The sequence below is a fragment of the Lathyrus oleraceus genome, chromosome 6, assembly GCF_024323335.1.
Source record: "Lathyrus oleraceus cultivar Zhongwan6 chromosome 6, CAAS_Psat_ZW6_1.0, whole genome shotgun sequence".
In the NCBI taxonomy this organism is placed as follows: Eukaryota; Viridiplantae; Streptophyta; class Magnoliopsida; order Fabales; family Fabaceae; genus Lathyrus; species Lathyrus oleraceus.
Genome location: NC_066584.1, coordinates 304218870 through 304234564, shown reverse-complemented (window position 1 = coordinate 304234564; position 15695 = coordinate 304218870). Strand labels below are relative to the sequence as shown.

Sequence of the window (15695 nt, the reverse complement as noted above, 5' to 3'; positions counted from 1 at the left end):
AACAGAAGTCACACCCAAATTGGATCAAAAGTTTGATCAAGTCATCATCAAAATCAGTCATCCATTTTGGTGGATTAGGGGTTTCACCCCATCAACACCCAAGATCCATTGAGTCTGGTGAGACTTAAAGTCCAAACCATCATGATCCAAGGTCAACAGAAGCTCACAAGGTCACACAAATATAAAATGCAATTAAATGAAATAAAAATGCATCAAAGGTATTTTTAAATGAATTTTAAAATAGAAATAAAATAAAAAAATCCATAAAATCCTTCAAAATACCAAATAAATGGTTAAGAAAATTATGGAAGGTTGAAAAGAAAATAAGAAACATATAATAAAATTTTTAGAATTTAAAAATGCAGAAAAGTAATTTTTAACCAATTAAAACAAAGGAGAAAAGAGAAACAACATGAAAAATAGAAAATCAGTGAAATAAAATATGGAAAAATGAAAATCAGATGAAGAAAAATAAAAGAGAATTTTAACAATTATTTTGGGATTTTTTGGATAAAAAATGAAATTACTATGAATTTTTATAGAAAAAGAAATTAAAAATAATAAAATAAAAATAATTAAAATCATAAAAAAACACGGAGTGTTGGATCACTCATCATTAATTGACGAGCAGATCCAACACTTCAACGGGGAAAATGCATGGTGGAATGCGCTACAAGTCAAACACAGGATCCAGTTTAAATTCAATCAATCAAAACATTTCATTCTGCCAACGTGTATGATTCAAACTCAGACAACCTGAGAAAGCTCCGGTCGTCTTTTCTGGTGAGCTCTCACCGGAGTTTCAGCGTTTGGTAAATTTAAAACACGGGACCACCACCATTGTGATGCTCTTCTCATCCTGAATTCAACCTTATACTCCAAATTCATTTATGTGAACTAAGAAAAGGAAATTTCAGAGAAGCTTCATAAACAAGCAAGCCACGAAAAATAAAATTAAATGATGAACACGATCAATCAATATCAGATAAGTTAGGGGAAAGCATCAGAGAGTGAAGGACTACATTGTGGTAACTTGTTTGAGTTCAAATGATGCTCAAAACTACCTTGTCTAGATGGCGATCAGAATTTGATAAAGCTTGATCTGGTTAGAGCACTTCAGAAGGTCTCAGAGCTTGGGAATTTTTGCAAAAGTTTTAGAGGGTGCCGAAGGTTCTAATGGAATAAAGAAATTGGATTGAAACAAGCTGAAACTCGAAACACAATAGTTGAATTTCCTTGAAACATTTCAAGTTGCAACAGGGGTTTCTTGGTTATCCAAAGCTTACAAATGAAAGCAATAGCTTCCTCTATTTATATGGAATGTGTTTGGATCCAAATACGTGTGAAATGATGCAGAATTCGTGCAAAATGAGTTTGATCTGAATGTATGAAAAGTATGACTTGAAACTCATCAAAACTCGGCCAAATGATGCGTTTTAAGGGTCAATTAATTTCTCGAGACTTGGTCAAACAAGTTTAGGATCAAAACACTTGCTAATTTGGCTTGGAATTAAGATTAGTGATGTGAAAATTTCGAGAAATGATGATTTCTTCAGTTCCAAGTCACCATGTTCAACTCAATGGGGCATCCTACTCAAGAGACTTTTTTATCCCATTCTTTTTGATGTATTAACATCATGACCATGATTACAATGTGCAAAGAAAGGTTGCATTTGGATGTTTGAGCACAAAGTTATGGCATATTGAAATTGACATGAAAAACTGGTTACCTAACTTGTAATGTCTTAATGAATTACCTAACTTGAGTGCTCCATGGCTGAAAATGACCTCTAATATCTTAATGGATTACATGACCTTCCAAGCATATTCTGACCTTGACCTTTGAAGAAAACTTGTAGAGGGCCTCACAAATGACATTTAGCAAATATAATAAGTCTCATATGTTGAAAATTGAAGAAGTTATGATCTTTGAAAGTTGGGAAAAAGTCACTTGAAAATAGGTCAAATTTCACTAAGTCCACAAATGACCGTTAATATCTCCAAACTTTTGATGATCCTCCAAGCATAATTGGCTTTTGTCATGTGACGAGAAGTTCTAGAGGATGTCGAGAAGATTCATATGCAAAAAGAAGCATTCAAAAATGTTGAGAATTCAAGGAGTTGGGATCTTTGGAACCTTGACTTCAAAATGTTGATTTTTAGGTCAAACCTCTTGGAACAAGATTGTGTATTTGGACTTTTCTTGCATTTCGAAGCACATGGGTGATCATATGAACTCAAGATAAGGTATACTTGATTTCCTCTTGATTTAATTGCTCAAAGCTTGAAGTTGCTTGTTGAAAAAGGCATGGAAATAAACACATGAACATTTGACTTTCATTGAGAAGTAAGCAACTAAACTTTGAGATGCTCTTGACTTGGGAAAACCCTACTTTGCACAATAAACTTAAGGAAAACAATACATATTTTTGGTATTTTGATTAGTGGTTAGATAAGCAATGAATCAAATAAACATAAAGGTAAAACACCATCAAAGAGGTGCTTGGTGATCCCTACAAAAGCAAACCCAAAGATGGATAAAAGGAAAGACGAAAATGTGACTTTGTTTGTATGCAAAAATGCAAATGAGATATGGGATCTTAGGGTTAAAAATTAGGGTATGACACCTATCACCTTAAGAATTTTGGTGAATATATGGTATCTCTCTCATTTGTTTGGGTGAATTTTTTACCTTTAGTTAGGTGTTTGATCCAATATAAGGTGATGCAATAGATTTGATTATTTTATTTTTTAGCTTTGGTGAATTTTTTTCATCTAATAGATTTGATTATTTTATTTAAGGCGAGGCAATAGATTTAGAAAATAATTGAATCAATTGAATCATATCTATTAATTTTCTTTTATAAGGAGGATGGATATGTTTTTTGATGTGTTGATTATGGATTAGATATGTTGTTATAAGAGATTTTATCGATGTGAATATATTGATAACAATGTCGCCATTTTTGTGATTAGAAATTAAATTCTTGTAGTACTCACAATTTAAAGTTATTATCTAATCCTATGATCTAGTCATCTCGAACTCTTCTGCATAATTTATGGATTCTAAAAAACCTGTGGGGGCATAAAGTTGTCCCTGGACTCATTCACAAAAAGTGCTGGGAATAAAAGCAGAAATCGAGTGATGCTAATGGGTGAACTATATATAGATACATTGTCTGAAAATCTATTTTATTCTCATTCTTAGTGGAAAATGTTTGAAAAGATTTCTGCCAAGTTGGGTATTCATGAGAAACAAGTTTGTTGCACGTCATGTGATATGATTTTATATTACGGTTGCAATCACGAATACATTTATGAGTGTTGTGTTACAATCATTATAGTTATTGTGATGCGCATTGCATTACGACATGAACTTTATTTGAGAAATGTTTTAAAATATCATTAAAAATATTAATGTTAATATTTTTCATTGCATAGAGTTCTCAATTTGTGAAGTCTAATAAAAATATTAAAAAAAATAAATGAAATTGTTTGATGTGGTTTCTACGGTCAAATATATGATTTTAATTCATCCTATAATTTAAAATCATTGCATCAGTAATATTTTACCTTCGCAATTTCGCTGAGTACAATTTAAAATCATAATCTAAACATACACATTGTTTAAAGAATCAAATTTATACAACACTATTTCAATAGAACCCTTGAAACAAATCTTGGTCAATGTACCTTTTCTAGATTGCGATTGAGAATCACTATTTTTCTCATAGATTCTATATATTTTAGCACATACACTAATTAGTTATCTATATAAGCATCTTGGTAATCACACAAAATTCACCTTACAAAATCAAACAAGTAACACCATATGGAGGATCACCTAAAAGGAAAGCAAGGCAAGGAGGAGAAGGGCAAGGACGAGGTTCGGTTCCGCGGTGTTCGAAGGAGGCCGTGGGGGAAGTACGCGGCGGAGATAAGGGATCCATCCAAACAAGGGACAAGGATATGGTTAGGGACATTTGACACAGCTGAAGAAGCAGCAAGAGCTTATGATAAAGCAGCTTTTAATTTGAGGGGTCATCTTGCAATTTTGAATTTTCCTAGTGAATACTATTCTAAAATAAGAGGGTCACCACCATATCCACCTCATTTAGCACCACCTTCATACACCTCATCTCATCATGCTAGTGGAAGTTCTTCTAGGCCTATATTTGAGTTTGAGTGTTTGGATGATAAGATATTGGAAGAACTTCTTGGGTCAGAAGAGTTGAAGAAGAAAAAGAAGGGAGAGTGATTAGGATATATTGAAGCATTTCTATATTTATTTCTTTTTATAGCTTTAAGTTTTCTCCTTGAATACCAATAAGTGTATCATATCTATTATGCTCTAAGTACACTAGCATATATACATATACTACCTCCATCCTAACTATAGTACCTCTTGAGATTTATCTTTCTTTTTTTATAAGACTCATTTCACATTGTAAGCTTTATTAACTATTGTTTTGCCAATATAGTCATAATTATCTTATATCTTTTTTCTACAATATCATATAAATATTATCATAAATATATATCAATTTTCAATTTTAGTCTTTCTGAAAAAAATTATTCTATATTTTCCTTAAATTTTCTGTCAACAATATTTATTGTTATTTTTGAAATATTCGTAGCCCATATTTCGATATACTTTTTTTATAACATCTCATTAATTTAACTTAAGGTTTAATTTGTTGAAAAAAGAAACTTTAATTTAATGATCTATAATTTGAAGTTATATATTGATAAATTAATAATGATTGCAGATTAAATTATTAAATTAAAAATCTACATTAATAATAATTGCAGATTAAATTATTAAATTAAAAATCTACATAAGAAAATTAGATGTTCTGGATAATCCATTTTTGTCCTTATTTTAAAAAATGTCACTACATCAATTTAGAGGTATTTCATGTCTAAATAATGTTTTATCTACCCATACAACCTTTTCTAATGATATAATCACATAGGTATTAGCAATTAGTTTGAATTTGTACACATATATGATTTTGTTATGAAAATATTATGTATTGATGAATTCATATTCATTTCTCCTCTCTTCTCTCTATCTCTCTGGCACCAGTAGTTATACAACAATAACTTTTTTCAGTAGTATGTCTCATTCACCTGAATCCGCGATTTTGAAGGTAAGGAAATGTAAAAAGTAATGACCTACATGATGGATTTTGAACCACCATATGCGTTTTCTTCTTCATCTGAAATAGTTGGTCTACTTGATTTTGAACAATCATATCTGTTTTCTTCTTCGTATGAAATAGTTGGTCTACTGGGTTTTGAACCACCATATGCGTTTTCATCTGAAATGTCTTTAATGAACTTCATGTGTTTCTTTTTAGATTTCATTGTTGTGAAGTATCGAAAACTAAAAAAGTTGTTGATTTTGTTGTTGTATTATGTATGAAATAAATTGTTTTTCTACAAAAAAGCTTAAAAAGTTTTGTTTAATTTGTTGATGTCACTGTTTTGTAGTATATGATAAAAAGTGTTTAACTTGAAGTTGTATTTCTGAAACTAATGACCAGCCTGAAAAATGCAGGCTGAAACTAATGGAAAAGCCATTTGAGAAAATAACTGATATTAATGAGACGAAAGAGTTATGGAAAGTTACCGTAAAAGTACACCACAAATGAACCGTAATTTCTAACAACAAAGAGCACATTTAGCTTATATTTGTCGATGCAGACGTAAGTGTAACATGGGTATTTCTATTTAACTATCTTTTGGTAATGGCCTAAATGAAACTAATGTTACGAATTTATTTGTAGGGCACAAATGTTCATGTAATAATACCAACAACTTTGAAAGCAACATTTGATTCAGTTTTGTTGGTTAACAACACTTATACTGTGACGAATTTCTTGCCTCAAATGAATGATCTTGTGTTCAAAACCTAAGAACATCCTTATGTTATAAGGCTTATAGATGGAACTCGTGTCTTTGATATCAACAAGCATGAAATACCTGGGAAAAAGTTGAACTTCAAGCCGTTTGCTAAGATTATTTCTGGGAACTGGAGGAGTGATTTATTAGTTGGTAAGAATTTTTGGTTATTTTTCTTTTCAGCTTTAACTTGTACCTTATATTAATATAACCACTATGACTGCTCCATATATGTTGTTGATTCATAAAATATTTATTGTTAGATGTTATTGAATTGGTAGAAGAGATTGGATATAGACAGATGAATGTTGGCAGCAAGAAGCAACAAGTGAACCTAATTCTAAAAGACCTTGTGTAAATGTTCTGGATTTTAATTCGTTTTTATGACAGTTTTTATATTTCGAATTTAACTATTATTCTTATAGTACTATATAATTTGTTAAAGTAATCTATTAAAATATGAAGGAATGATACATTGAAATGTACTCTTTGGGAGACATATGCTATGAAATTCATGAACTACATTCAGATGAACAAAGACGGTGGTTGGACAATCATATTGTTGCAATATGAGAAAGTTAAAGACGAAGGTATAATTATTCTTCTTATTGATTTAATAACATTAATCAAATAACATTATGTCGTTCTTACTTATAAGAGTTTGTTTTTAAATAGGCAAGTATCCGCTTTCAGTATCGAATACCTACAACATAACTAATCTGCTCATTAACGAAGACATCCCAAATATAGTTGAATTTTGAAATAGGTAATGTTTTCTATGTATCCGCTTTATTGGATATATTTTATTCTATTGTTTGGTTTGAAAGTCTATCATTGGACAACATCATGAAAATTCTATTGTTTGGTTTGAAAGGCTGCCAAATGGGCAACACATTGGAAGTTCAAGTCAGCTTATGTCTACAGAATCTAACTTGTGGTCACAAAACTCATCTAGCTCTCAAATGACTTCATATGATAAGTTCATGTCAAATTATACACCTCTCTTTTTGCGTGATATAATAAACCTTCCTGATGTATGTTTCTAAAAATACTTCCATAGTTATTATTAGTTTCTGCCATTAACTCATTTATCACACGCACCAGTTGTCACGGTGTGTTATCGTAGCAACCACAAAGAAAATGAAAGCAACTGGAAATGGTTGGTACTACCTGGCATGTTGTAAATGTCCAAGAGTAGCTAAGGGAGCCTCTCCCCCATATACATGTTCTGATGGACATTCAACCGAGACCAAAATTTATAGGTATTTCATTTTCAGTACATCAAATTCATATGATGGTTGATTCAAGTATGAAATGATAGGTTATAAGATTATAGGTACAAAATCTAGTTTGAAGTTGTTGATAATGTAATTTCAACCATTTTTGTATTTTGGGATCATGAGTGTAATGAATTGTTGGAAATATTTGTCTCTCATCTCCGCCAAACAATGTTGCAGGTTTACTTAAATGGTTCTGATCTTTTGATTTTTCAATTCATTATATATCCCATATATATTTATATGATTTTGATTTAAACTAGGATGGTATTAGCGGTCCACTTGAATTTCCATTAGTCCTTGATAATTTAATTGGGCATGAATTTGCATTCAAAGTTAAATGGAAACCAAGGTGGAAAAATGCAAGTGTCATGGCGGTCGTACGAGACAAAGAAACTATTGATAAATTACTAGTACAATGGGAAGTTTGTAAGATATCTCACAATTTCCTGTATCTTGTTTTTATTGTAGATCGGCCTATTTCAAATATAACACAATTTCTTTTTTTTTTTACATCAACCTACTACCAATGAAGTTAAACTCTTTGATGATCAAGTTAACCAGATATATAATTATCTTGGTACAAACTCTTTGTTATTTTTGTATTTGTCATCCCCTATTTTGTAAAAGTCAATGCGATTCTATGTTTTTAGATAAGGGAAAGTGTTGATGAAGCAATATTGGCTGAGGAATGGAATATCATAAATATAACAACAAAGTCATACCGTTAATATGCACTTATGTATCTATTTGTTTATACACAAAAATTGTATTCCAGATTAATGTGGTATTTTGCAGGATTTGGAAATCACCTCTAAATTGAATTCACAACTTTTGCCTTCTGATCCATCTGCAATCATGGTTGACTTCACATCTTTAACAATAGTTTGTTATGACATGTAACACACACACACACACACACACACAACACATATATATATATATATATATATATATATATATATATATATATATATATATATTATATATATATATATATATATAAATATATATATATATATATATATATATATTATATATATATATAATATATTTGTTATGTGGTTTATATATTAAGTTGGATCGTTAATGTTTATCTTTAATTATGTTCAGAACTATACAACCCTTGACAAAGCCAAGGCAACAACATCACCACCAGTAACTCCAATAAATGAAATAGTTAAGTCAACCACAGCACCACCAGTTACTCCAATCAATTCTGGGAAAGGGGTTGCAGTCCATGCTGCAAGCTATTCTGCCACTATGAATGAATTGACAAAAGGAGAACAATCTATAACTAGGCTACATCGCAAGCATGTGAAGATGGAGAAGAAATAACTAATATTATGATGTCCCTATGATTTTCAATGTCTATGTGTGTTGTTTCATATTTTGTGTCAATTGTATTTTGTAATATACAATTTGGATGTATTATGTATGAAGATTAGATCCCTATACTATTTCCCTAATGACGTCGAGTTTTATATTAATTTTTGAAGTGATCACATTTATTAAATATATTTCAACACACTCTTACAAATATCCACACTAAAATATGTTAATAATAATTTTTAAGATATCTAAATACATGTTGCATGTGTACTTCATCTCGTACTCATAACTTCACATATATGTTAATCTTCAAACCATTCTGGTTACCAACAATATGACTCATTATCTAGGTTGTCAAAAATGAACATCCTAATATTGGTGCTCTATGACTTAATATTATCAAGTTTTGAAATCATGATATATAGGAATCCTACTTTTATACAATTCTACTTTGTAATTAATGTCCTTACAATACTTGTAAGGTTATGAAAATTTTCTATTTCCAAAGCATTTTCACATAGCAGTGAGTTTAAAATAGAACAATAGTTACAAATTAATTAAAGTAACTTTCCTACATTGTGTTATGGTGAAAAACGGATTTTTGGTAAATTACATCTACATATACATGCTAAAGGAGACTTATACATCTACACAAAAGCTTGGGGAGTTGTGATTTTCATATTATGATTGCCTAAAAAGTTGTCATTGTCTGGCCAGTAGCAGGTGTATATGTGCACGCAACTAAAGTGTCAATACTCTACTTAATACTACTAATACTCTTTACCTCTACACGAAACCATTACCAATTATGCATGTAGGGTTACCTAGATGAAAAATGTGACTATATAAGTTTAATATATAAAGTCTTGGGTATCGTGTAGGGAAAAAAGTGTAAAAGCACAACTCCTTGTCGTAGCAGGATTAGGAAAAAACTCCTTTGACTTTCTCTGCATGGTTTCAATGTATAAGGGGAATAAAGTTTCATCTTTTGAGATGTTAAGGGGGAAGTTTTGGATTCTTCGTTTTCATGTTCATAATTATTTAGTTTAATTGTTTATCTATTTATGTATGTATTATATATGGTATTTGGAGTTCCATATCTCAAATTGAAAATGAATCGGCATGGAGAAGAAGGTGGTTGGATGAGGTTTATATCCAGTTTGAGGAGCTTCGTAACAGTCGCAGCATCAATGACAAGAATAATGGATTACCAATTACGGGATCATCAGCAAATCTTGTAGATGGGCCAAAAGGAAAACGTGTTGTTGAAGTTGAAGACATAGTAGTTGATGAACAGGTGAGTCTAAAGGGTCTCATGCAAGGATGTAAAGAAGGTGAAGCAAAGAATATGAAGGTGAAAGAAGTTGATTTCCGTGAAGAAGGCGGTAAGGGAAAAAGTGTTGATGGTAACATTGGCAGAACTACAACTTATGTGGCATCATCGCATATATCGATTTCATATGGTAGTGATAGGTAATTGTTGAAGCCTTATTAATATGTAGAAGGTACTTTATGTGTTTATGGGAAATTTTGAGTTTGTATAAGTATTGTTTGAGAAGATGTATTATCAATGTAAGTGGTGTTTAATATCATCCTTTGAATTATCATTTGATCTGAAAATGTCTTGATACTAAGATTTATAATTTTTAGGAAATTCATTATGTGAATAAATATTAGAAAAATACATTTTAAACGTTCTAAGTATAACAATTTAATGGGTTATTTGTATATAGTGGTGCAGTGTATGTTATAAGACATTTCATGGTTGTTTTGTAAATGCAGTTTTGATGAAAACAAAATTGGTGATGATTCCAGTGATGAAGACCTATCTAACCGGCCTAGGTTTGTAGTTTGGAAGAAGGAAATCAAAGATGGAAAGGTTGTTCAAAGAAACGTACTTGTAAGTTAAATTATAATAGCCTTAAATACTGATATATAAAGTTGTTTGTACTGTGATATATCTATATAAACATATGAATATACATATGTGTGATAGAATTTATGTTAATGTGCAAAAAATTCCCCAATCAATCATTAAGAAATGTTCCTTAACTTTACTAAGGAGCATAGAACTAGTGGATGTTGATACTATGGAGTCCTATGATTGTGAAGTCCATACTTCATAAAGGAAATATTGCACTGAAATGTTTATTGAGTGTGGTTGGTACGACTATGCCAAGAAGAAAGGCCTAAAAAAGGTGACACCGTGGGGTTCAGCATTTGCCACCCACCAGGAAGAAGAATCGTTTTTAGCGTGTTGATTTGGTGATCTTAGTTTTCAGATTGGGCATAAGGTTAAAGATGATGGTGCGAAGTCGCTGTAGGAAGTTCTACGTTGGTTGTCTAATGATAAGTTTGGTTTGTGTAGTAGCTAATGAAAGGTGATTGTGCAAATTATAATCGTATATGTACTATGATCCCCTCTATGGTTAATATTTTGGATAATGTAATATGAATGTTTGGATTTTGGTGGATGTTTTTTTTGAGAGGGCGTTGTATTCCCTCCAGCGTGTGTCATTTTATTAGTAATGTAGAAGTAGCATGACTATGTGGTTATGTATTAAAGTTTGGTTATAAAACATGTTATTTATGTTTTGTTTTATTATCTCTTAAATGAGTATATCTATAGTATGATTGTGGCCATTGTTATGTATATTTATTATGATAATACTAGGAACAACAATAGTTTAACATCAAGAAACAATTTCATATTTTACAATTGCGCCTGCACTGGCACAGTCATAAATAACTTATCAGAACCTTTTGAAATAAAGTTTTTGTTGCTTACCCAAAAAAACATATAGTAGTTTTGCATAAAATCTGGTCCAAAAAGTGGAAAAATAATATACTGCAAAATATTGCACGTTTGATAAGGTCTGAATAAGGGAGTAAATGTCTTAACGTACAAAAAACGATGGTAATATACTGTGACAAACATAAGTGGTATACGTAAAGACCAAAAGGAAACTTACAAGCATCTTTATTATGTTGGATATATTTGTACTATCAGAAGTAATACTAAACTGTTGATTTCAGATGTTAGATTAGACAATTGTTTTTAGAAATAATAGTTTAATGTGGAACATTGGAAACCGTACTGAACATCCAAAGACAAGGACCGAGCCAGGAAAATTAGTATATTGGGCATATATATATATATATTATATATATATATATATATATATATATATATATATATATATATATATATATATTATATATATATATATATGAGATTAATTGAAATACACTGTCAGTGTAAAAGGGTTTTACACCATCACTTAATTATAGACGTTGGATATTAAAGAAGTTTGACTTTTATTTTAAAAATCTATAAAGTAATACAAACGGGTGATGGTGATGAACCGACGGTGTAAAACTTTTTACACTGACAGTGTATAGTAATTAATCTCTCTCTCTCTCTCTCTCTCTCTCTCTCTCACTCTCTCTCCTCTTCTCTCTCTCTCTCTCTCTCTCTCTCTCTCTCTCTCTCTCTCTCTCTCCTCTCTCTCTCTCTCTCTCCTCTCTCTCTCTCTCTCTCTCTCTCTCTCTCTCTCTCTCTCTCTCTCTTCTCTCTCTCTCTCTCTATATATATATATATATATATATATATATATATATATATATATATATATATTATATATATATTATATATATATATATATATATATATATATAAATTATATGTATTATATTACTAAATTATTTTTTATTATGCTACTTTTTAATAATAATTATAAAATATTTGCATGATATTTATACTTGTGAGACATAATTAAATATAATGTAACTTTTTTATATTATTTAATAATATATATTAATTAAATTTAATTTAAAATAAAATATATTAATTTTAAATGTAAAGTATGTATTATTTTTAAAAATTAATATCATTATTAATATAATAGTTTTTTAGTCTCTAAGTGTAATGACAATAATTATAAAAAATACACAAGTAAAAGATCTAAAGTTTAATTTGGATTTAAGAGTCATTAATTAACTCTACAATGAAAATATACAATGTCACGTCATTTTTTAATATTATTTTAATTTTAAAAAATTAAAATTTTAAATCAATTAATATTAAAGATATTGATATCTTCCTTCAATCAAATTAAAATATACAATACCATATTATTTTTTAATATTATTTTAATTTTAAATTAAATAACACTAAGAATATATGTACCCAACAAAAACTAAAGGTATCAAGAACCAACCTTAACTATATGTCATAGTAATAGGTGATTCATATTATCTAATAAATTTTAACTAAAAATTCAATATAAATATTTAATACATTTAATACAAATTTTAATACCAATTTCATGACACCAAATACTAGTATGTTATCATTGATTTCAATTGTAATTAGTACTTATTTCAATATTGAATTACATATTAAAAATTTAAATCAATTATAATACTGTATAATATTAATATTAATATTAATCATATTAGTAATGCATAATGCATTAATGTGTGGGATAATAGTGGGGGCATAGGCCCACATACGCCAATGAGTACCTCTGTGTCCCTGTCCAAAGATAGCAATTTATATTTTAAATTACTTTATAATTTGCCTACCATAACACAAGTACACACACAATTTTGTTATCCAGCCTTTGACATTCTAATTTTAATAATATATTTTCATTTCTTTGCATTAAAATGTATATCCAATTAGAATACAAAGTAAGTCATACACAACTTTTCTCATCATCATTTCTGTTAGCTTGATGATTTGAGATTGGGAGGGAACTTTGTGCACCATTTTTTTCATGTCATTGTCCTCCTATTATTTTTTTCCTTGTATATTATACACATAACCCAGTAGCATATAACTTTTGTCATGTTCATTTTGATTTTACTTCACTAAAAAACCATGGATACGAGAAACAATATTGCCTCTGCTGCTAGAAAAAAAACGAAAAATGGACACTAATGAATATAAGACTCCATTCAAGTTCTTCTGAAAAAGAAAATATCCCTCCCCATGGAATTCCCAAGCCAGATATAGATCAAGTAGTAGGAATATCAGACACAACACCACTTCATGGTTCAAGTTTTAATTTTATCAGCACTCAACATTTAAAACGTCATTGTAGGTCTACAACCAACTCATTTGTTAGACCTATTGGAGTTAATCTATTTAAGCAGTTTGAAGCAACCAGTATTGAAAAATCTAATTCCGCTCTTACACCACCTCAAACAACTACACATGAAATGTCTGATATAAACAGTTATGTACTCAATCAAAGTATTCCACAACATTATAGTAACCATTTAACCAATTCCTATATGAACAATAATGACTCGGATATGGGGTCAAACATTTCTTCAAATGGCAGTTCTGATAGTGATATGGATATTGACGATGATTATTTGGTTGATGACCATCTTCAAGGTTTTCCATTACTTCAAATTTCAATACCATTTTATATAATGCTTTGTACAATAGATAGTTTCAGAAGTTACCAATATCATGTATATGCAATAATTTTTAAACATTTCATGGTAACACATAATTCATTGATATTGGAGATCTTGTTTAGGAATGCCGATTTTGTGCAGCTTGCATGTGGTATGGTGAACGTATGAGTAAATCAAGGAAGGCATTGCCTAAGTTTCATCTTTATTGTCATGGAGGAAAGTTTAAACTACCATTGATTGGTGACCCATCTATCATTCTTCAAAAACTACTTTTCGACTATGCATCAACTCCTGCAAAGAATTATCAAGCCAACACAAGCACTTATATTGTTATGTTCTCTTTCACTTCACCTGGTATGAAATTTGACACCAAGTTTACAAAAGGTGTGGTCCCCCGACACTAAGGCTTCATGGACAGACCTGCCATAGAATAGGGACGATGCTGCCAGAGATAAGTTAACCACCAAAATATGCACAATTGTATATATTCGACACTGACAATGAAATTCAAAACCGGATGGAATGTTTCGCGTACATATTCATAACATAGATTTTACAATGGCATTTACTGATGTCATTTTGTATCATACTAAATCAATTTATTAATTCTTATATAGGGATAACAAACATATTAACAGGGCAATTGTAACAAATCTGAGTCTCATGTTGGATCAACACAATGTTCATGCAAAGGCTTTTAGGATGGCACGTGATATGCTACTGCATCAGAATGTTAACAATTTGAAATTGATAATAATTTTTTATCGTCTAACTGATGGTCGCCTTTACAATAAGCCCACAATTTCTGAAGTTGCAGCCGTTATTGTTGGTGACATAGATTTCAGGTACCAAACGAGATGTCATCATTCAGGCGCGTGGAGGTAATTTACAAAGAATTGATGAGTTTCATCCTAGCTACCTTTCTTTTCAATAGCCATTGCTATTTCCATTTGGTGAGGATGGATACAGAGATGATATTCTCCATGCATACCAAGGTGAAATTTTCGTGACAAAAAGAAACCGTCAGACTATTATGGAATGACTTTCATTTAGATTGCGACAAAGAAAACATGAAGCTACAACAATTTTGTCATCACGAAGACTATTTCACCAATTTTTGGTTGATGGATACATAATAATGGAAAACATAGACTAAATTGGCTAAGGATAAATCAATTTAAATTGAGGGATGGGAAATATAATAAACTTAAAGAAAATGACATGAACCCCAGTCAATACAGACAAGGCAAAAATGGAAAAAGAGTTATTCTTCCTTCTTCATTTATTGGCAGCAAACGACATATAGATCAACTTTATTTTGATGGAATGGTTATTTCAAGTACAATTGGATTCCCTGATTTTTTTTTTGACATTCACATGTAATCCCAATTGGACCAAAATCACAAGAGAGTGTGCAAAGTACAATTTGAAACCTCATGATCGTCCTGATATTATATTGAGAGTGTTCAAAATCAAATTTGATGAATTGATGGTTGATATCACACACATACATATACTTGGCCAGGTGTTAGCATGTGAGTAATGTTCTAACTGGTTTCAATATTCCAAATGCGTTTGTTTGCATTATTAGTATATGAACATTCACACTATTACCACAACTATATTTCACACCATTTTTCAATATTGCAACTATGATATTACTATCATGATTAATGCATACGGAAATACTTACATTATTATACTGTTTTTAACTTTTTCTATTTCATGTTCACTTTATAATATACA

The 15695-nt window shown here is 30.4% G+C and overlaps 1 protein-coding gene across 1 annotated transcript; it reads left to right on the top strand.

The window, feature by feature from the left end:
- Nucleotides 1-3809: 3809 nt before the first annotated feature.
- On the top strand, nucleotides 3810-4480 carry LOC127093056 (ethylene-responsive transcription factor ERF098). Its single transcript, XM_051031955.1, has one exon. It carries the CDS (start codon nucleotides 3833-3835, stop codon nucleotides 4256-4258), a length of 426 nt encoding a protein of 141 aa, XP_050887912.1. The 5' UTR covers nucleotides 3810-3832; the 3' UTR covers nucleotides 4259-4480.
- Nucleotides 4481-15695: the final 11215 nt, after the last annotated feature.